The 23,705-nt window shown below is 41.1% G+C and overlaps 1 protein-coding gene across 4 annotated transcripts in view; it reads right to left on the reverse strand.

Annotated features, from left to right (window-relative positions):
* Positions 1–23,705, reverse strand: part of ptpn4a (protein tyrosine phosphatase non-receptor type 4a) — a 276,928-nt gene that overhangs the window by 233,036 nt on the left and 20,187 nt on the right. For 2 of the 4 annotated variants that reach the window (XR_007262457.1, XM_048598843.1), the window contains exon 2: positions 1,907–1,977. The exons of the other annotated variants lie outside the window; for them this stretch is intronic. Coding sequence is in view for 1 of the 2 variants with exons in the window: in XM_048598843.1 (XP_048454800.1) it covers positions 1,907–1,943 (37 nt within the window). In the remaining variant the exon portion in view is untranslated. The remainder of the gene's footprint in view (positions 1–1,906; positions 1,978–23,705) is intronic. 4 annotated transcript variants of the gene reach the window in all.

The following is a 23,705-nucleotide window of genomic DNA, read 5'->3' on the forward strand; positions in this document are numbered from 1 at the left end:
TTGTTACCAATAGCACACACAGTGTGTTCTACCAATAAGATACAATGCAGCAACTCAAAGATTCTTCAGCAGCAACCCTGCTTTCTCCACCACACAGAAAGGCGAGGATATCACACAGCATTTCAATTTGGAAATATCAGTGTTCCTATGCCATCACTAGGTCAAAAGTTTACAAACATTATGGGAGCACCCTGACTGCAGAAATTACAGCAATTCAAGAGGGGCATATTACACCTTTCTCAAGGTATAAACTTCATCATTATTTATCAAATTTGCCCTGCCCATTTCAAATTCATGTTGGCCTTTAAACAGTTCATATTTGCCCAAGGTTTCAGGTACTCCATTTCTGATTATAGACATCAGTAATATCCTAAGTGACACTAAATCAGCAGAATTGTAGTCTTCTGGTTTCTCACTTTTTAAATAATGGGGTGACTTAAAGTTTCCAACACAACCAAACGATTGCTGAATCAAGAGCACATTACAGCCAATATATCTGAAATTTCCTCACCTGTTTCTATTAATATCCAAAGGGTTTAAACTAATAGATGCTGCAAATTTTTCTACAAAGACCAATTGTTATAACTACCATTTTTTAAGAAATTTTCTTTTCAAATCCAGCACATTTCTGTCCTAGACCTATTTTAAATTCCCTTGCATCATATATTTTATCAACTTCAACCACAAAGTAAACACAAAAGTGCTTTGACAGAATGAAATGCTGTGGATACGAGACAGCATTTGTGGAGAGAGAAACAAATTTAAATATTTCAGCTTGATGACTTTTCATCGGAACTGATGAGTTCTGATAAAAGGTGACTGACCTGAAACATGAACTCTGCTTCTCTCCAATAATGTTGCCTGACTTGTAGAGCCTTCCCTTCAAGTTCCCTTGTTCTCTCCCCCCATCCCACTGCCTTTCAAATATACTAGAACATGCTCTTTGACCTCCTTGCATCTAATTCTGTTAATAGGTTCATTTTGGAGAACCTCAAAGTTGGGAACTTCTTACATCGGGTTCATCTTCTACTACATACTTCTAAAATCCAACCTTAGCATCTTCTAAACACTTATTAATTTAAATAGTATTCTCTTTTTCTTTTTCAACTTTGGTGCCATTGGTAGATCACAGCTCTTTATTCCTTTATGATGTTTTTCTGAACTAAAAATAAAACATTTCTTAGTCAATGAAATTGGCTTCACAGAACCCTTATGAACATGGAGAGGAATGACAGCTGCATTTGTGGAAAGATCAGAGAGATCAGAGCAGCAAGGTGACCAGATTCTTCACAAGAACATATTGGAAAGTAAAAACAAATTTACATTATTCCTGACTTGCAACAGAATGTGCAATTGCTGCTAAATTGATGTACAACTGACATGTCATTCCAGCCATTTAAGCACACATGCACACCCATAATACCTCAAGTGTAATAATTTCACAAGCTGCATTCCTTCCCATCCCAAACAACAAGTTGAATCCATTGTAATCTCAGATTCTCCACTAGCACAGAGGAAATGCCCAGTCTTAAACTAGACAACGTTAACAGATTTCAAATGCAAATGTTTAAAAACTTAAATTTCTGTTTATCAGAAATAATGTTCAATTTTCGGCTCTGCCCCAATAGCATCATTAACATCTGACTTAAAGTACTTGTGGAGAACACTGAAAATAAATGTGCAGGCATTTGATTAATTGAGTTATTACACAGCAGTTGTTCCTTTTCAAAGAACACTTTACACACTGCAAAATATCAGTTTACTAGTAATACAGCTCTTAAACCCAACGGAAAAGCTGAAAATGTTACATTTAAAAAATGTTTTAAAACATCTTGCAGACTATTGAATAGTATCCCACCCTCATAAGACCTATATCCTATGCAAACGGGCATCAAAAAGCACATACCTAGTGTAGGGGAGCACCTCTCATTTTTCTGTCCCATGGTAAATGTACCGTACTGGAATGAGTGTAGAAACCTTTCAGGGTAGAACAAAATCATAATTGGAACAGACATGCCAGAGGTGTCAGCCCTAGCATTTGAGAGGTTACAGACAAATATCACAGAGACTTCACTGTTTAAATCATATCAAATGATCTTATGCAGAGCAGGCATGTCATCTCAATAAAATCACAATAGCAAAGACTGCTCACAGAAGGACATTACTGTTATGCTATACACATGAACTAATTGTAAATCAGAAATCTGCTTCAAATTTTAATCCAACATTATGATAATAGGTATTAGTTTCTAACCGCTGGTAATACTATTGGATGGAAGAGATCACAAAAACAATAAAAGTTTCTTAATTCAAGAAAACTATTTATCTCATGTGTACAGTCAAAAAAGAACAAAGAGTCTTCAGGTTCTAAAGGTATACAATGTTTAAGTTGTAGCAGTAACACTGCACGCAATACAGACATTAACTATACTGTAAATTATTGGTTCTCTAACAGGTGATGAAGAGTATGCACTACTGAGACCATAAGCTGTCTTACATAATTTAATAATTTTCTATTTGACTGAGGTTGATAGGAAATGGTGTGGCAACTTCCAACTGATTCAATGGCAGACTTGACTGTATTGGAGTTCAGTTATAGGGATTAAAAAAACTATAGATAAATTAAGCATTGTATGGCAAATCAATCTACCAATGCATCTCAATGCTACAGAAAACAACAGGCCATCAATCTGGCAATTTTCATGGAATCCTAGAATCACAGAATCCCTACAGTGTAGAAGATGGCCATTCAGCCCATCAAGTCCTTACTGACCCTCCAAAGAGCATCCCACCCAGACCCACATGCCTAGCCTATCCCCATAACCCTACATTTACCACAGCCAATCCACCTAGCCTCCTCATCCCTGGACACTGTGGACAATTTAGCATGGCCAAGCCATCTAACCTGCACATCCCTGGATAGTTTTAATAGAAGCCACGTCTAACTGATACTTTAATTATGTGTATCATGGTCTTATAGCTATGACAAAAATGGCATAAACATTAAACATATTATGTAAGCAACTTAGAAACAGCAGATCTTCATCTAGTTTGTCTTGGAATGTGGGTTTGAATCCAGTCAAGAACAAAGAGCGTTCAACCCACATATAGACACACTTCAAAAACATATATGATTGCGAGTTACAAAAAACACCCATAACCAAATATGAAAAGATTTCAGAAGTACTGAACACTGAGCAGGCAAGATAAAGAATCTCCAAGATATATTCGCACCTTTACTTGAGATGTCATTATTAATAAGTTAAAAACTGTCACTTGAAGCGTTAGTTTTCACAAATATTTCTTTTTATCATATTCATCCACAGGATGCAGGCCTTGCTGTCTACACCAACACTTATTACCCATTCTGAATTGCCCAGAGGGCAGTTAAGAGTCAACCAAATGGGAGTCTGGAGTCATATGTAGGCCAGACCAAGAGACGATGGCTTCCTTCCCTAAGGGCATGAGTGAACTGATGGATTTTTCCAACAATCGACAACGGTTTCATGATCATCATTAGACTACTAATTCCAGATTTTTACTGAATTCAAATTCCACCACCTGCCATGCAGGATTTCAACCCAGGTCCCCAGAATGTTGCCTGGGTCTCTGGATTAATAGTCTAGCAATAATACCACTAGGCCATTGCCTCCCAAATTTTTCTGTTCTTTTTATTGAAAATTGCATTTTAGCACAAACAGAAATATCACAAGTTTATAAACAGATACAAATTATCTGTAGCTTCTCTGCTTTACAGTCACATTTTTGCAAGTTTACACTTTCTGCTGTTTCTTCACAAACTCTACCCTCTACATTAGGTCACAGATTCACACAGCACATAACAGGCCCTTTGGTCCATCAAATCTGTGCTGCCAAAATTGTGTTAAATCTACACTCATCCCACTTTCCAGCACTAAGACCATAGCCTTGAACATTATGGCATTTCGAGTGCTCATCCACAAACTTTTTAAAGGTTACCCTCCTCAGCTAACTCCCAGGTAGTGCATTCCAGAACATGATCTCTCTGGGTGAAAACATTTTTCCCCAAATCCCTTCTAAACCTCCTGCCCTTCACCTTAAGATGTCCCTTGTTATTAACCCTTCGACTAAGGGCAACAGCTGCTTTCTGTCCAAGTTCCATGCCCTTCGTAATCTTAAGTATCTCTATCAGATAGCGCCTCAACCTTCCCTGCTCCAAAAGAAAGCAAACCAAGCTTATCCAGCCCTCTTGATAGTTAAACGCTCCATCACAGGCAACATCCTGGTGAATCATCTGCATCCTGTCCAGTGCAATAACATCCTTCCCAGAGTGTGGTGAGCAGAACTGCACACAGTACGCTAGCTGTGGCCTAAAAAATTTTATACAGCTCCAACATAACCTCCCACTTGTAAGCTATGACTGATGTAGGCAAATGTCCCATATACTTTTTTTTAACTACCCTATTAACTCGCCCTGCCACCTTGAGATTTGTGGACAACAGCCTTGAGATTCCTCTGAGCTTTCTCGTATCCAACCATTCATTAAGTACTCCCTTGTATGGTTATTTTATCCAAAGTGCAATAGCTCAGACTTTATAGGGTTAAATTCCATCTGCTACTAATTTGCCTATCTGACCAGTCTGTTTATAACTGCCTGTAACCTAAGACCACTTTCTTCACCCAGCTAATCACATCAGCAAACTTACTTATAAAGCCCACCATCATTATTTATATAAATCACAAAAAGTAAGGGACCCAGCAACCAACCCTGTACATCTTTGAACACCGGCCTCCAGTCATATAACCAGCATTTACCACCACCATCTGTCTCCTGCCACTAAAACAATTTTGGCTCCAACTTGTCATGTTACTTTGGATCCCACATGCTTTTACCTTCTTTAGCAGTCTCTCATGTGGGACCTTATCAGATCCTCCCATAGCAATGGACGTTTGTAAATTAGATGTCATTTGCAGTTAGTTTAACACACATCTGCTTCGGGAAGCTATACGGAGTCCACTAAAATGTATTTAAATAGCATAATGTTTCTGCACTTGCAGAATGGATAACTTCACTACAAAGTCAAGCCATTTCACATCCAGGAGTTTCGAAGGTAGATATTTTCCACTCAAACCATTCAGCGGTGTTATTACACACCTCTGCAGCAGATGAGATTTGAACCCATGTCTCCTGGCCTGGAGGTAGGGACACTATCATTGCACTACAAGGGCCCAGTTTCTCAAGATAATGTCCCAAGCCCAACCATCTTCAGCTGCTTCAATGACTTTCCTTCCATTGTATCAGAAGCGGGAATGCTCACTGATGATTGACCAATATTCTGCAGCTACTCAGATACTAATGCAATCTGTGACCATATGCACAACATGGACAACATCCAGGCTTAGGTCTGATTAATGGCAAGTATTATGATCCCAGCTGATATTAATACCAGACAAGTCAGATCCCGCAGTGAAATCTGATTTGATAAATTATATTTTGTCTGCCTGGTTTTAATGAGGTTGCCTTTCAATGAAACATTAATATGCATTGCGACAGATTCTAGTTTGACAATAAAACAGAAGATTATCTTCATTTCTTTTCTGTGTAATAAAGTAGAATAAATTTACAAATAACATGAATGTAAAGACTTCAAAACCAACGGTAAAATACAATCCCATTAAATTCCCAACAACACTCCCTTACAGTGTGCCAAGCAGAGAGAATTTCCCTCTTTCACATCTGTAGGTCTCTAACTATACCTTCAATTCCCTGCCTCGAGAATCCGACAGCCTCTTCCTTACACTTTCTCAGCTTTAAATAACCCCATCAGGGTTTCCAACAAACTTCTGGTTTTGAACCTTTAAACTATTATCCTTACACTAAGGAAACCTCTTTGTTAACAGAACTAAAACTATCTTGTTTTCTCAGAACAACTGCTTTATACATCCAGCTTCAGCCTAAACTTTTGCAAATTTCTCCAAACAAATACTTTTTTTCCAACTATGAATATTTCCTGCAAACCCAAAAAAATTCCAGGCTCTATCTGAAAAGCTAATGCATTTCACTTTTTAGTTTGTTCACTCATAAACTGTAAGTTAAATAAAACCATCCAGGATGTCTCTTTGGGGTAATTGCTTTTAAAGAAATTACCATGGCTACATAAATGCTAACAAGTTAATCATTAAACTCCCTGAAAACACACAGAAAACCCATATGTCATTGGGAAGCTAGGAATTCCATGGTGAGTAACTCATCTTCTGTACCCTCCAGTACCTATCAATGATCTACAAGGCACAAGTCAAAGAGTGTGATGGAATGATCTCCACATGTCAAAACGAATGCCGCTCCAGCAGTCAAGAAGATTGACATTGAGAACAAAGCTGCTCGATTGCCATCCCATCCACCATCTTCGTCATTCACTACTATTATCACCAACACACAGTAAAAGCAGGGTGCAGCTTTCGATAGTACCCTTCTGCATCACCTAAAAGAAAAAGGGCAGACAACCTCCATTACCTAGAAGAAAAGGGCAGCAAACATGGGAACACCACCAGCTCATTGTGATGCAGTGTGATATCCACAGCATTGGCTCAAGTTACAATGAAGGTCTCTCGTTCTCAATCTTGCCCCTCGCCTGAGTTGGTGACTCTCAGGTTAAACAACCACTAGTTGTCTCTGAGAGAGCTGGCATATGGTCCTCTGGGACAATAGCGGCTTTACCTTCTACTTCCAGAATTTCAGACCGCATCCACACCGGCAGAAAGTTTACTCATTCACAGGATGTGGCATCACTGGGCTGGCATTTATTGTACACCTCTCTGGGCTGTGGGTCTGGAGTCACATGTAAGCCAAACAAGGTAAGGGCAGCCATTTCCTTCCCTAATTGCTCCCTTAATCCCCAAATGAACCAGAAGGGTTTTGCCAAAAATCAGCAACAGTTTCATGCTCATTATACCTTTAATTCCAAATTTTTACTAAATTCATCTGCTATGGCCAGATTTGAACCCGGGTCATCAGAATATTCCCTGTGTTTCTACATTAATTATCTAGCAATGATTCTGCTAGGCTACCGCCACCAATGCTATAGTCAATGTCAGCACATTCTCCTGAGGAAATTTGAGCACACTAAACCACCAATCCTGGTCACTTCCCACTATTCAGTTACCATTGCATGCAACCACCGAAGTTCTATAGGTGAAGTTAAACGTACACAGTGCTTGCCTGTAAGGTCATATCTCTACACACAACAACAAAAAGTTACTGGAAAAGCTCAGCAGGTCTGGCAACATCTGTGAAGGAAAAAACAGAGTTAACATTTCGGATCCGGTGACCCTGCCTCAGAACTGAACAGTGACCCCTCCTCAGAACTCTGAGGAAGGGTCACCGGACCCGAAACCTTAAAACTCTGTTTTTTCCTTCACAGATGCTCTCAGACCTGCTGAGCTTTTCCAGCAACTTTGTTTTTGTTCCCGATTTACAGCATCCGCAGTTCTCTTAGTTTTTATTTAGGTCATATCTCTACTCTGTTTTCCCATCGCTGCTCAACAAAAATAGAAAGTACAATATACTATATCACTGCAAATGTCAAGCCACTGGTTATTCTTGTTCCAAAAAATTGCTCAATAAAAATGCAGTATAAAATATCCACAAAATGGTCAAAGATACTTTGCTGTGCTCAGCAAACTTAATTACAACAGTGACAAAGAGCCATTTTTTAATAAAAAGTAAATTTATACATTACAATCTCCCAACATTCCTCTGGTTAACAGCACAACATGGAGGATGCAAACAGCATCATAAACTAAAAGAATGAGAACAAATGAATGCCATCTGACTTTCTAACAGTTAGGCTACAGTCTTCTGTCAGTCTTGCGTGAAGAAATTTAAATTCTGGAAAATGTTTATGGTTGATAAGTGAACTGGGACAATACCAATGATGTTTTATGTACAATAAAAAGGATGAAGTTATTTTCAAATAATTATAAAGTTCTGAGTTCTGAGAAAGGGTCACTGGACCCAAAACATTAACTCTGATTTTTCCTCACAGATGTGGCCAGATCTGCTGAGCTGTTCGAGCAACTTCTGTTTTTGATCATAAATTAAATGTTTGACACCAATCTATAATAAAGCAGATTGAAAAATAAGGGTTGCATTCCAATTATCCATAAATATGTCAGGAACTACATGTACGCTAAGGAATAGAGGCATCCTATGTCACTACCTCTTCTCTTGACCCAATCATGGACTTCTGTCATTCAATTAGTTGCCTCTGCCAAATAAATAAGCATTTTCACCAAATATGACCCACAAGCCCAACTTCCCTGAAGATTCCTCCTGATCTCACAACAAAACCACACATTGCTCTCGATATTCTAACATGCCTTCCCCAAACCCAATTTATCTACAAGAATCACTTCATGCCACAGACCGCATTCCTAAAAAACGGCTAACCATCCACCTTTGGTTCCTCAATTTCATACTAACTACAACAATAAATTATAGTGACTGAAGAACTTTAGCTCCTGTAGTCTTGTAAACTGCTACCATGTCTGCAACCTCCTTTTCTCCTCCGAAGTACTTCAATGAGCTGTCATCTCCTAAATGTATGACCGTCCTTTCCATAACCCCGTGGTTGAATCTTCGTAAACACTTCTCTGCTCCTTCCAGATTCCAAAAATGCCCAAAGAGCCATTCTCAGGTCATAACCACAAAAGTAGAGCTCTTATCACCGATTTTTAACTGTTATCCAGCCATTACCTAGGCGTAAAACCAACTATTCACAAGCTCAGCATTTCATCAGTCACCTCCACAATATTTCTTTTCTCTGCTGTTGCCTTCACCCATCTGCGGCTGAAATAGGTTTTATTCATGGTTTTATCATCTACAGACTCAATGTTTTTTTGGTTGTCCTCCCAATTTTAATGTTTTAAAACTCTACTATTCATAGCATAATGTACACCAAGGACGATGCATCCATCATCTCCGTGTCCTCTAAACTAATTTGGGGCAGCATGGTGGCACAGTGGTTAGCACTGCTGCCTCTCAGTGCCAGCGACACTGGTTCGATTCCAGCCTTGGGTGACGGTCTGCGTGGAGTTTGCAAGTTCACCCCGTTACCTGCAGGAGTTTACAACAGATACTCCAGTTTCTTCCCACAGTCCAAGATGTGCAGGTTAGGTGGCTTTGCCATGCTAAATTGTCACATAGTGCAGGCTGAGTGGTTTAGCCATGGTAAATGTGGGATCACAGGGATAGGGTTTCAACATGGGATGCTCTTTGGAGGGTCAACACAGATTTCTCTATTTGCACTGTAGGGATTCCATGAACTTTATTCTATTCTATGAACTTTACACTGGAAAAATTGTGGGACCTGAAGCCAATTTTAAAATTCTCAACCTCATTTGATTTGCTTCATCGGTTCAATCCTTCCTATCACCAACAAATTCCAGCATTACAATCTTGAGAGCTTTGCACTTCTCTAATTCCAGAGTCTTCTGTATCCCTAATTACATTTGCCTTAACAATGTGCCTTCAGCCTTCTAGGCTCCAAGCTCTAATTCCTTTAGAATCTGCTGACCACAGGTTAGCCCAGCTGAACTGAGATAAACAAAGACCGTCTGAACCAAAATTAACCTTGTCCAAAGGCAGCGAGCTCAAATCTATATCTCCAGTTTGATTTACTGTTTTATGGATGAATTTCAGATGTCAGAAGTTAAAGAGTCACCTGCAAATTATCCAGCTTAGAAAGCAATGAGCCCAAACACAATGAGCTATATTTCATGCAGAAACTTTGGGGCAGCAACAGAGAAAGATGAAACAAAAACAAAATTGCTGGAAAAGCTCAGCAGGTCTGGCAGCATTTGTGAAGAGAAGTCAGAGTTAACGTTTCAGGTTCAGTGACCCATCATCAGAACATTGAGGAAGGGTCACCAGACCGGAAACGTTAATGCTGATTTCTCTTTACAGATGCTGCCAGACCTGCTGAGCTTTTCCAACTTCAGTTTTTGACTTACAGCATCCACAGTTCTTTCAGTTTTTAAGACAGAAAGATGGATATGCAACTGGGACTAGAACTGATCTGCTCTCTCTCTCTCTGGCCTCCCTGTTTTCCTTCCATCACCAGAAGCATCATTCACCAAGAACTCAAAAATACCTGCAATATCTGCTACTGCTGGAGATAAAAAACCATCAACTGAAAAACTGCGGCGTCGACTTAAAACAGAACAGCTCGAGGACACTAGGACTGTGAAACTGCATGCTGTTTTATCTTCCTTTGTGTACTAGGCATTCCTCCCTTTTCAAGCTCTGTACCAATGTGTGCGTGCGTGTTTGTTTGTTGTTGTGTCTTTATTTTTTATCAGCATTAATAAGCAACAGAATTGTCTTTGTTTCACTCAAGAAAACCATGTAATTAGCTCCTTTTGATTTGGTGAACAGGGAAAATGTATTTTTACTGAAGTGAAGTATAACTGCACGCCAACGAAGAATTTGAAGAAGTCTTGAATGTGACCAACCAAGGGAGTTTAAAAAGAAAGCAAAGCCTATTCACCCTACCTCACCTAGTCATAAATGTGATATATTTTAATGTTAACAACATACCATGTGTACACAGCTATTGTGTTGTTACTCTACACCAAGGGACCCCTTATCAAGGTTAGATAAGGTTGGAGTTCTATTGAATAAATACGAATGCATCCTTAACACTGGCTGATTTCACTAAGTCGATAATTTCTCAGGTCTTTTGCCAATGGTTCTCAGACTATATACAATACAGATTAAATTTATCAAGTTGTTCCACCAACACGTATGGGGAGAACCGCGAAACTAAATTTGATTTGGAAAAACCAAAGGACAGAATGAGAAATCAGTATAGAGTCAGAGGTAGATGTAAAATCAGCAAAAGAAACACGACAATGGTAGGAGTAGTGTACAGACACCCCTAGCAAATAACAGGAGCATACAAAAAGAACACAGCATTGATTATGGATGGCTTTAATTTTCATGTTGATTGGGGTCAATCAAGTTAGAAAGGGTTGCTCTGACAAATACATAGAGTGCATCAAGAATAATTTCCTAGAGCAATATGTCATGAAACCAGAGATCAGAATCAACTATGATTAACTTAAAAAGGAATTACAATGAAATGAGGATAGAGTTAGCTACAGTTAGCAGGAATTGCGCTGGCAAGTAGTGGCAGACATTTAAAGAGGTAACTCAGGACCCACAGCAAAAATATATCCCAGTAAAGAGGAAAGAGTCTAAGAGGGAAATAAACCAACCATGGCTAGCCAAGGAAGCTAAGGAGAATATTAAGTTGAAAGCAAAAGGAGGCAAAAGTCAGTGGTAGCCCCAAAGACTAGGATATCAGAACCCAGCAAAGGGGGATGAGAAAGATAATAAAGATAGAGAAAATAAACGAGGGAAAATTAGGAAGGAATGTAAAAACTGACCATCTGGGGAGATAGTTATGGAGAACAAGGAAATGGCAGAGGAGTTAAACAGATATTTTGCATCAGTCTTTACATTGGAAGATACTGCAAACATTCTTATAACTACTAAAGATTACAGGGGAGGAATTAAATACCATCACTAGAGATGCAGAATTACTCAAAAGTCGCCCTGGCACTGATGGCATGCGTTCCAAGGTCCCAAAAGAGGTAGCTACAGCGATAGATGAATTCATTGTAATTTTCCAAAAATCCTTGGATTCTGGAGAAGTACCAGAGGATTGAACAGGGGTTTCACATTGGCAATCCAATTTTTTTTTTTTCATTTATTCATTAACAGGAGGGTGGTATTGCTAGCTAGGCAGCATTTATTGCCCATCCCGAATTGCCCAGAGGGGAGTTCAAGGTCAACCACATTGCTGGGGTCTGGAGTCACATGTAGGCCAGACCAGGTAAGGATGACAGTTTCCTTCCCTAAAGGACATTAGTGAACCCCCCTCCATTAGAAAATGGAGGGAGGAGAAAAGCAGGTAACTATAAGCTGATTAGTCTGGCAAGTATTGTTAGAAAAATGTTGGAATCAATTATTAAGGAAGCAATAGCAACACATTTGGCAAATCATGATCTAGTCAAGCAGAGTCAGCATGGCTTCATGAAAGAGAAATATAGATAACAAAGCACGGAGCTGGAAGAACACAGCAGGCCAGGCAGCATCAGAGGAACAGGAAAGCTGACGTTTTGGGTCGGGACCCTTCTACAGAAGTGGGGAAGGGGTGGGGAGCTCTGGAATAAAGAGAGAGAGGAAGGGTGGGACGGGGAAGGTAGGTGGGATGGTGATAGCCATTGATGTAGCCTCAGGAGCCTACAGCCTGATGGCCTAATCGTGGATTTTACCAGTTTCTAAATCTCCCCACCCCCGGCTTCATCCCACAACCAACTCTCCCTCTCATCCCCGCCTCCTTGACCTGACACAACCTTCCATCTTCCTTCCCACCTATCCGTCACTCCCACCTCACTGACCAATCCCAATCACTGCCTACATGCACTCACCTATCACCATCCCACCTACCTTCCTCTCTCTATTTATTTCAGAGCACCCCTCTCCACTTCTGAAGAAGAGTCCCACCCAAAATGTCAGCTTTCCTGTTCCTCTGATGCTGCTGGGCTTGCTGTGTTCCTTCAGCTCCATGCTTTGTTATCTCTGACTCAAGCATCTGCAATTCTTGCTATTTCTGTGGAAGAGAAATAGCGTCTATTTAGAGTTTTTTGACAAAGTCCCAACCAGAGTTGATAAAGAACCAACAGATGTGTTATATTTTGACTTCTGGTAAGTGTCTCCCAAAAGGTCAAGTGATAAGAACCCATTATGTTGGATGTAGTATACTGATGTGGATAGAAAGTTGGTTAATAGGCTGGAAACAGTGAGTGGAGATATGGGGCTCTTTTCTAGGTTGGTGATCTGTAACTAGTAGTGCTCCACAAGGATCAATACTGGGACCACAACCGTGTACAATGTATTAGTGATATGGAGGAAGGAAGCAAATTTTCAAACACAAATGGGCAAGTTGTAAGAAGGATACAGACAATTTATAGTGAGATATTGATAGCTTAAGTAACTGGGCAAGAAGTTGGCAAATGGAGTAGAAAGAGGGAAAGAGATTCTTTCATTAGGAAAGAACAACAGAACTGAATGTTATTTCAATGGAGTAAAATTACAGAATTCTGCAACTCAAAGGGACTTGAGGGTACTTGAGCAAGAAAACCAGCATACAGGTGCAGCAGGTAATTTGGGTGGCCAATGGAATGTTGGGCCTTATTTGTGGTGACACCAGGTGCTGGTGAAACCACATCTGGATTATGCAAAGTTGGTCACATTATCTAAGAATGTGGCTAAAGAATTGGTGCAGGGAGAAGGGATTCAGATTCCTAGATCACTGGGATCTTTTCTGAGCAGAAGTGACCTGTTCAAGATGAATGGGCTGCACCTGAACTGGAAGGGGATCAATATCCTGGCAGGCAGATTTGCTAGTGCTACAAGGGAGGGTTTAAATTAGATTGGCAGGGGGTGTGGTCCTCAACAGCAGAGAGGCCAGTGCTATCCTGGAAGGAGATACAGTAATCAGAAATAGCAAGTTGGAAATGAGCTGAACACAAATGGGAGCAAGGAATGCCTGTTGGATTAAATTGCATCTATTTCAATGCATGAAGGCTGACCGGTAAGGCCAATGAATTCAGGGTGTGCATTGGTATGTGGGACTGGGATATTATAGCCATTCCAGGAACATGGCTAAGGAAGGGGAAGGACTGGCAGTTTAGCATGCCTGGGTACATGTGGAGGAAAGAGGGGAGGAGTGTTGCATTTTTGATTCAGGGGAGTATCTCAGCAGTAGTCAGATGAAATAACTGAGGGATCATCCAGTAAGGCTTTGTGGATTGAGGTAAGAAACAAGGAGGGAATGGTGATGTTGTTGGGGTTGTACTAAAGGTCCCCAAATATGGAATGGGAATTAGGGGAACAAATATGCAGGGAAAATATGCAGAGACCTGCAGGAGCAATAAGGTTGTCACAGTGGTCCTCAGCCATGTTCCTGTAATGGCTATAATATCCCAGTCCCACATACCAATGCACACCCAGAGTTCATTGGCCTTACTGGTCAGCCTTCGTGCATTGAAATAGTTGCAATTTAATCCAACAGGCATTCCTCGCTCCCATTTGTGTTCAGCTCATCTCCAACTTTAATTTTCCTAAAATAGACAGGGACTGCCACAGTGTTAAGGGCTTAGATGGGGTAGAATTTGTTAAATGTATTCAGGAAAACTTCTTCAAGCAGTACAGAGGATCCTGCTTGGGAAGGACCAAAACTCTACATACTCTTGGGGAAACAGTGCAGGACAGGTGACTGAGGTGACAGCGGGGGGCACTTTGGGACCAATGACCATAGTTCTATTAACTTTAAAATTGTTATGGAGAAGGTCAAAAAGGTCCAAGTTTAAACTGGGGCAAGGTGCATTTTGATGGAATTAGACAGGAGCTTGCAAGGGTTGATTGAAGTAGTTCCCTTGCAGGAAAAGGAACCTCTGGCAAGTGGGAGGCTTTTGAAAGTGTGATAACTGAAAAGGTGAATGGCAAGGTTGGCAGGAATAAGGAAATCTGGATGACCAGAGGTATTGAGGTTTTGACCAGGAAAAAAAGAGCATGGCTCAGGAACAGGCAGTTGGGATCAAGGGAATCCCTGAAGGTATATAGGGGATATAGGAGTTTACTATCAGGAGAAGGAAATCAGGAGGTTGAAAAGACGACTTGAGATTTGGCTAAGAAGATTAGGGTGAATCCAAAGAGATTCTTTAAGTATAATAAAAGGAAAAAGAATCCCTACAGAGGGAATATGACCCCTGAAGTGGACATGTATGTGTGGAACTGCAGGAGATGAGCGACATCTTCAATTGATATTTCTCCTCTATTTACTGTGGAGAAAGTCATGAAAACTTGGGAACTTGAAGTTAGTGGTGATCTCTTGGACAGTCCATAACACAGTAGATGTGGTGTTGGTCATATTAGAATTATGAATGTATTTCTGGTCCTGACCAGATATATCCAAGAATCCTGCAAGAGGCTAGAGACGAATTTGCAGGGGACCTGGCTGACAGATTTGCATCGTCGTTAGCCACGGGTAAGATCCCAGAAGACTGGAGGGTAGTGAACATTGTGCCCTTATTCAAGAAAGGCTGCAAGGAAAAACCTGGGAATTACAGACCAGTAAGCCTAACATCTGTGGTAGGTACATTACTTGAGAATATTGAGTGATAAGATATACCTGCATTTGGAAAGACAGGGTTTGCTTAGAAATAGTCAGCATGGCTTTGTGCATGGGAGATCATGCCACAAAAATTTGTTAGACTTCTTTAATGAAGTGACCAGAAAGGTTGATGGCAGGGTGGTAGATGTAATCTATATGGATTTCAGTAAGGCCTTGGATAAGGTTCCACATGGTAGGCTGCTCTGGAAAGTTAGTGTATGGAATCCAGGGAGAGCTGGCAAACTGGATACACAATTGGTTTGATGGTAGGAAGCACAGAAGAATGCTCATCGGACTGGAGGGTTGTGACTAGTGGCGTGCCTCAGGGGTTGGTGCTGGTGCTGGGCACACTGCTGTTTGCATCTATATCAATGAGTTGTATGAGAATGTACAAGGCATCATTCGTAAGTTTGTGGATGACACTAGAATAGGCAGTATCATAGACAGTGAGAAAGATTATCAAATTGCAACAGGATCTTGAACAGCTGGGGAAGTGGGCCAAGAAATGGCAAATGGAGCTTAATATGGATAAATATGAGGTGTTGCATTTTTAGAAAGTCAAATCAAAGGTAGGAGTTTCATGGTGAATGGTAGGGCCTTGAGGAGTGTAGTGGAACAGAGACAGAGTTCAGCTGCACAGTTCTTGGAAAGTGGAGTCACAGGGAGACAGGGCAGTGAAGGTGGCTTTTGGCACACAGAAGTTGAGATGTTACGTTGCAGTTGTACAAGATGTTGGTGAGGGCGCACTGGAGTATTGCGTTCCTTGCTACTGGAAGGATCTTATTAAACTGGAAAGGTTGCAGAAGAAATTTAAAAGGACTTTACCAGGACTCCAGGGACTGAGTTATAGGGAGAGGTTGGACTAGCTAGGACTTTTTTCTTCAAAGCATAGGAGACAGAGGTGTGGGGAGGGGGAATCTTCTACATGTGTACAAGATCATGAGGGGCATGGATAGGGTGAATGCACACAGTCTTTTTCCCAGGGTTAGGGAATCAAAGAGGAGGGCATCCATTTAAACAAGAGGGGAAAGAATACAATCTGAGCCTGACGGGCAATTTTTTTTGAGGGTAGTAGGCATACAGAATTAGTTGCCAGTGGAAGTGTTTGAGGTAGGTACACTAATAACATTTCAAAGACTTTTGAATGGATAGGAAACATTTAGTAGGATATGGATCAAGTGCAGCGAAATGGGGTTAGCATGTATGGACGTTTTGGTCAGCATGGACCAGTTTGGGCCGAAGATCCTGTCTTGGTGCTGTAAGACTCCGACTCGAAAGAAAGATTGTTTCACCGGAAGCAGTTCAGAGAAGGTTCACTAAGATGAACCCCGGTATGGAGGGATTGTTTGAGCAAAGGTTAAACAGGTTGGGACTCTATTCACTAGAATTTAGAAGAATGAGAGGTGCTCTCATTAAAACGTAGGATTCTTGAGGCACTTGACAGGGTAAATGCTAAGAGGATGTTTCCCCTCATGGCAGAGTGTAGGACCAGAGGATTGATTCTCTAAGTAAAGGGGCAGCTATTTGAGCCTGAAATGAGGAATAATTTCTTCTGAGGATTGAGTGTCTTTGGAATTCCTTACCACAGACCTGTGGGGGCAGAGTCCTGATATGTATTTAAGACAAAAGTAGATGAATTCTTGATCAGTGAGAGACTAGAGGGTTACATGGAAAATGCAGGGAGGGGGGTGAGGAATGTGGAATGTCAGGTCTGAGATGATCTTATTGAAGGGCTGAATGGCCTACTCCTGTGCCTCTTTCTTCTGGTTTTCACCTAAATAAAGAATTCAACTGGGGGGGGGGGAAAAAAAAGCAAGTCAGTAGAAACTGGTTTAAAAACTGAAAATAAATAATGCAACAGTTTAGAAAAAGTTACGATGTACCGAAGAAGCCACTCAAGCAAAAACAGAAGTAAATTTCTTAAATTTAACATTTGGTCTGTACTTCGACCCTGTAATCATGCAAAATTACACTAAAAATAAACATCAAATGTGTAAGTTTGCAGTGAAGTGAATATGAAGAGGAGCCTTCTAATCATGCAGGCAAGACTACAAATTCTCTTTAAAAATCCACAGTAGCAGAGTTCAGACTTACAAGTCCAGAAACTCAATAGAGGTAAAATATCCATAGTACAAGACGACCATACACTGCTAGCTCATTAGACAGTGGTGACCCAAGGATCACCATGCCTCAGGCAAGGCTGAGAAGGTGTTGGGACCTTTGATATCCTCAACCAGTGCAAGAATTGAAGCTGCACTATTAGCTTCACATTGAATTTTCAAACCAGCCAACTGAGCTGACTAAAGAAATGGAGTCACATGCAGGTGAGACTGGATTAAAAATAGCAAGCTCCCTTCTATAAAGGATATTAATGAAGCAACTGGACTCAAACAGTCTAGTAGTTTTTGTGGTCATTTTACAGAAGCCCAAGAATCACCTTATCAAATTTAATTTCACATGACAATGGTCAGTAACAAACCTAAAACAAGTTTCAGAAATTTTGGGATAAAGGGTAGCAGGTCTTTATTAAAGTGAATCTCTAAGAGAAATAATAAATCTGTGGAATTCACTACTACAGAATATGATGGAGTCCAGGACATTGGGCAAATTTAGAGTGGAGATTTTTAATTTAGTAATTGTTTAAAGGATAATAGAGAGCAGGCAGGAAATTGGAGTTGAGGCTGAGATTATATCAACTATGATGGTATTAAATGGCAGAGCACACTGATGTGCTGAAATCCATACTCCTGTTCCTAGTCCTTATGTTTTGTTATTATGGAATTTTCTATCCATCAATAACCTAGTGACTAAACTACATATGTTTTTTTTTTACACTCACTTGTGAGACATGGGTGTTGTGGCCAGCATTTATTACCCATCCCGAGTTGCTCTTGAAGGTGCTGCTGTAGGTTAACCCACTGTCTTTTGGGTGGGAATTCCAGGATTTTGATCCAACAACACTAATGTAATGATACATTTCCAAATCAGGATAGTGAGTAGCTTGGAGGGGAATGTGTGATCGTAGTGTTCCCACACCTGTTACCCTTGTTTTTCTGGATGGAAGTAGCCATAGGTTTGGAAGCTGCTATCTATGGGTCTTTGGTGAACTTCTGCAGTACATATTGTAGATCAGCCACACAGCAGTGTGGATTCTATGATCATCAAATCATTCACGAACAGAAAAGTTGATCTGATGGACTGAAAGCCCTACTACTACTTTGTCTCATGGGAAGTGGACATTAATGGCAAGGCCAGCATTTGTTGAACCAAGTGACTTGTGAGGTCATGTCAGCATGGTAGATTTTCTTCCCCAAAGGGCATTAATGAACCAGATTTTTTTTAAGAAACAACTGACAATAGTTTCAGGATTTGAAATTAGCTTTCAATTGCAGGTTTTATTGAATTGATTCCAAGTCCACCATTTACAAAGGTACTTAAGCCCAATCCCTAGAGTACTGACCTGGACTTCTGGGTTACTAACCAATGAAATTACTTGTGTTATCTTCTTACCTGAACAGCATCACCTACTGCAACTCTTCTTTTATTTAACCTATTTTTCCCTAACCAACTTGTTCAGAGATGTTATTAAACACCACTGGAGCAGGTAGGGCTTGAGCCTAGGCCTCCCAATCCATGGGTAGGTACTCTACCTCTGCACCACGAAGGCCCACCGACTGCAACTTCTTTTCCCCACACCTCAACATATTTCAAGTGGTGGCTGGAAAGGACCACTGATTTACACTCCTCCCCCTTCTGCCTTGCAAGTGTAGACTTTCCTAGAGGAAATGGTCTACTTTAGCAGAGTCAGCAAAGAAAGGGAACATTTTTACTTCAACTAATTACTCCTGCGTTTTTGTGATGTCTCGATCTGCATCATTCTTTCTTCTCTATAAAAAACACTGCAGTCAACTAACATCAATTTAATAACAAAATACAACTACTATTATTATTTCAGCAAGAGTTTGCTTTAATTTTTTTATAAAGTAGCAAATTAACTTAATTTGCCACATCCCAATGTTCAGCAGTAACCATAAAGGAATAACAAAGGATAATGCGTTGACCCATTGTTGCCGAAACTTCAAGATTTATTTTGTGGAAATAAGCATACTAAAATAAACTTCTGGTTTTCCACATCATCTGCCAACTTCCAGATACTGTGATCTCATGTAAACTCTGCACACTTTATAACATTAAAAAAAAGTTGCAATGTTGTGTTAAACACAACAATAAGACAGAACACACTTCTTAATTCAGGTTTTTCAACGCCTGAGGCGATGGCTGCGACTGAATAAGGTACGAAACAATCTAAATAATATAACGTAAAGACAAGGTGCATTCAACATCAGGTAGTTAACTCTCCCCTACATTCTGGCTCACCTATTTGTTTACTAAATTTGGGCATGTGTCCATTGCAAAGAATGTAATTTATAAGTGAAACAGATTACCATGGCTTGAACTGAAAATAATCTGTAGTGTGAAAATAATAGAGCCAAGATCCTTTCTGTCAGAAAGGAAGGAAATCTCTTAAAAACTGTCTTTGCCACTGGACTGATGTGAATATTTTATATGACTTTTTAAGATTCAGACCACTCTGCGATATTTCTCAAGTCCAGAACACCAACGATTCACAGTATGATTCAGACTCTCCAAATGCCCACTGGTAACTGGAAGGACTAATAATGCACTCTTAGTTTGCAACAAAAACATTTTGAAGTCTACAAAATCTGGTATCAGTTTTTAAAATCAGAAACATTTATTTTCTCCACACAATGGCCAATAATTAAGGGGGGGGGGTGGAGGAGAGATAAAAATGAACAAGTTAAATTGCTGAAAACAGACTTGTTGTCAGTTATTTGTCTTGCACTCATCCCAACAGTAATGCAAAAAGCCCAGAGTTCAAAAGAAACAACAACTAAGTTGGAAGTTAATTCTTCCCTGATACATCCATCATGACATTTTTACAAACTCAGTCTCCTTGCCAACCAACCATACAGCACTTTTCTTTAGCTACAGGCAAGGTTCCCAGAAGATGGATAATAGCCAATGTTCCTCCTTTGTTTAGGAAGGCAACTAGGAGAATCTAGGAAATTATAAGATGAGCTTTACATTAGTGGTAGGGAATTTATTTATGGGAAGGACTTACTCCTATTTGGAGAAGAATAGACTTGTGAGCTGGAGTCAGAAAAGCTTTATTTAGAGAAAGCAAAAACTGCAGATGCTGGAGTCAGAGTCAATACAGTGTGCAGCTGGAGGAACACAGGTCAGGCAGATCAGAGGAGCAGGAAAGTTGACGTTTTGGGATTACACCCTTCATCAGGAGTTGAGGGGGAAGACAGCTTGAAAATAGAGAAGGGTGGGGCTGAGGAGAAGGTAGGTGGGATAGTGACAGGTGGATGGAGGTAGGGGCTAGTGGAGATTGGTCAGAAGGAAGGGTGGGACAGATAGATGGGAAAGAAGAGGAACAGATTGTGTCAGGTCAAGGAGGTGGGGATGAGACGGAGGGTTGGAGGTTGGGGGTGGAAAGATGGTGAAACTGAATTCTATTTAAAGTTTTTAAGATTTGTAGCTTGGGTTGTGGATGAGATTGTAGACTTGCTCACTGAGCTGGTGTGTTTGGTTGCAGAGGTTTCGTCACCCTGCTAGGTAACATCATCAACGCGCCTCCCATGAAGTGTTGGTGTTCCGTCCCACTTGTTATTTAAATGCCTCTGTTTGCAAACTGACAGCACACCAACGCTTCACCAGAGGTGCACTGAATGTTACCTTGCAGGGTGACAAAACCTCTGCAACCAAATACACCAGCTCGGTGAGCAAGTCTACAATCTCATGGCGAATTCTACGTTGAGGCCATCGGGCTGTAAGCTCCCGAGACGGAATATGAGGTATTCTTCCTCCAGTTTGCAGGTGGCGTCATTGTGACACTGGAGACAGCCCAGGGTAGACATGTAACCAAGGGAAGGGGAGGGAACCAGAAGGTGTTGATCATTATAGTGTAGAGTGAAGATGGTTCACGAACTGGTCACCAAGTCTGCGCTTGGTCTCACCGATGTACAGGAGACCACATCCGGAGCAATCGATACAGTAGGCCAGGTTAGAGGATGTACAGGTGAATCCCTTTGGGTTTGGAAAGATTGTCTAGGCCATTGGATGGACGCGACAGGGGAGGTGTATCACCACCTGCAGTTGCAGGGAAAGGTGCGGGTGTGGCGGATTGATGGGGAATGTGGAGCGAACAAAGGAGTTGCAGAGGCTGCTAGTGGTAAGGATGTTGGATTGCAGCTGGTGGAAGTGGCGGACGATAATGTGCTGGATGCAGAGGTTGGTACAGTGATATGTGAAGACCAAGGGGACTGTCCTTATTTTCGTTGGGGGGAGGGGTTTTGATGGCAGAAGTGCACGAAATGCAAGAGATGCGGTTGAGGGCATTGTTAATCAATGGAGGGGACAAGTTGTGGTCCTGGAAGTAGGAGGACATCTGGGATGTCTGGGAGTGGAACACTCCATCTTGGGAGCTAATGCGGCAGAGGTGGAGGAACTAGGACTAATTGTGGGGTGGTCTTGTCTCAAACTTGTTTTTTTGAGGAAGTGAAAAAAAGGTCGTGATCAATGAGGGCAGGGCAGAGGATGTTATGGCCTTTATGGTCCATGGACTTTACTAAAGCACATGACAAGGTCCTTCATAATAGACAGGTCCAGAAGGTTAGGTTGCACGGGATCCATGGTGAGTTGGTAAATTTCCATGTACACACAAACAATTGTGTGCAGGTGGTTTGATTAGTAAGTTTGCAGATGACACAAATTGCTGTAGTCATGGATAGTGAGGAAGTTGATCAAAGGATACAGCAGGATATAGTTGGGTGGAGAAATGACAGATGGAGTTTAATCTGGACAAGTGCTAGGTTATACATTCTACGAGATCAAACGCAAGAGGAAAGTAACAAAAACAAAGTTGCTGGAAAAGCTCAGCAGGTCTGGCAGCATCTGGGGAGGAGAAAACAGAGTTAACGTTTCGGGTCCGGTGAGCCTTCCTCAGAACTGGTGGTGGCTGGGAAAACGTCAGTTTATATGCAGAAAATAGGGAGGTGGGTGGGGTAGGGAGTAAACGATAGGATACAGCCCAAAGAGACAGAAAGACAGTTGGACAGACAAAGGAGTCGCTAACGATCAGGCTGGGAGAGTGAACAGTTGTTAGTGGGAAAGAAGAAAGTATACAGTAAAGGGCAGGACCCACAATAGCATCGATTAAAGGAGGATTGGAGTCCAGGTCCACAGCTCCCTGAAAGTAGCAACACAAGTGGATAAATTCGGAAAGAAGGCATTTGGCATACCTGCCCACAACGGTCAGGGCATCGAGTATACAAGTTAGGAAGTCATGTTGTAGCTGTGTATGACTTTAATAGTCCACATTTGGAGTATTATGCACAGTTCTATTCACCATACTATAAGAATGAGATGGCTTTGGAGAGAGTACAAAAAATGGTTTACCGATGTTTACCCTGGACTGGAGTGTATTAGTTATAAGGAGACGTTGAACAAGCTTGGATTGTTTTCAACACTAGAGCATTGGATGCTGAGGGGCAACCTGATAGAAGTATATAAAATTTTAAGAGGTATGGATAGTCAGCGGCTTTTTCCCAGGGTGGCAATATCAATCACTAGAAGGCATAGGTTCAAAAAGTGAGAGCAGGAAATGTTTGAAGCAGATGTGAGAGACAAGTTTATTTGAACCCACAGAGGTGGTACACACCTGGAACACAAGGCAGGGAAGATGCAAGAAGCAGATACGTTAGCAACGTTTAAGAGGCATTTAGACATTCACATGAACAGACAGGGAAAGAGTAATGCAGACCATATGCAGGCAGATAGGATTAGTTTAGAATGGCATCACAGTCGGCACAGATACAGTAGGCTGAAGTGCCAGTGCCAGTTCCTGCGCTGTACTGTTCTATGTACAGGGCACGTCTGAAGAAGCCATGAGGATACCTGATATGTTCTCCCATCCTGGTACTACCTACCATTCTTTAGATTCATAAATAGCTGCCAGTCACATGGCATAGAAACAGACCCTTTGGTCCACCCAGCCCATGCCGAACATAATCCCAAACTAAACTAGTCCCACTTGCCTGCTCCTGGCTCATATCCCTCCAAACCTTTCCTATAAATATATCCATTCAAATGTCTTTTAAATGTCGTAATTGCACCCACATCCACCACTTTATCAGGAAGTTCATTCCACACGCGAACCACCTTGTGTAAAAAAAATTTGCCTCTTGGGTCTTTTAAATCTCTCTCCACTCATCCTAAAAACGTGCCCTGTTGTCTTGAAATTCCCCACCCTAGGGAAAAGGCTACTACCATCAAATCCATCTATACTTTCGTTATTTTACAAACTCCTATCAGGTCACCTCAACCTCCTATACTCCAGTGAAAGAAGTACCAGCCAATCCATTCTTTCCTTATAACTCAAACCTGCCACACCCAGCA

The sequence above is a fragment of the Rhincodon typus genome, chromosome 7 (genome assembly GCF_021869965.1).
Source record: "Rhincodon typus isolate 14 chromosome 7, sRhiTyp1.1, whole genome shotgun sequence".
NCBI classification, from domain to species: Eukaryota; Metazoa; Chordata; class Chondrichthyes; order Orectolobiformes; family Rhincodontidae; genus Rhincodon; species Rhincodon typus.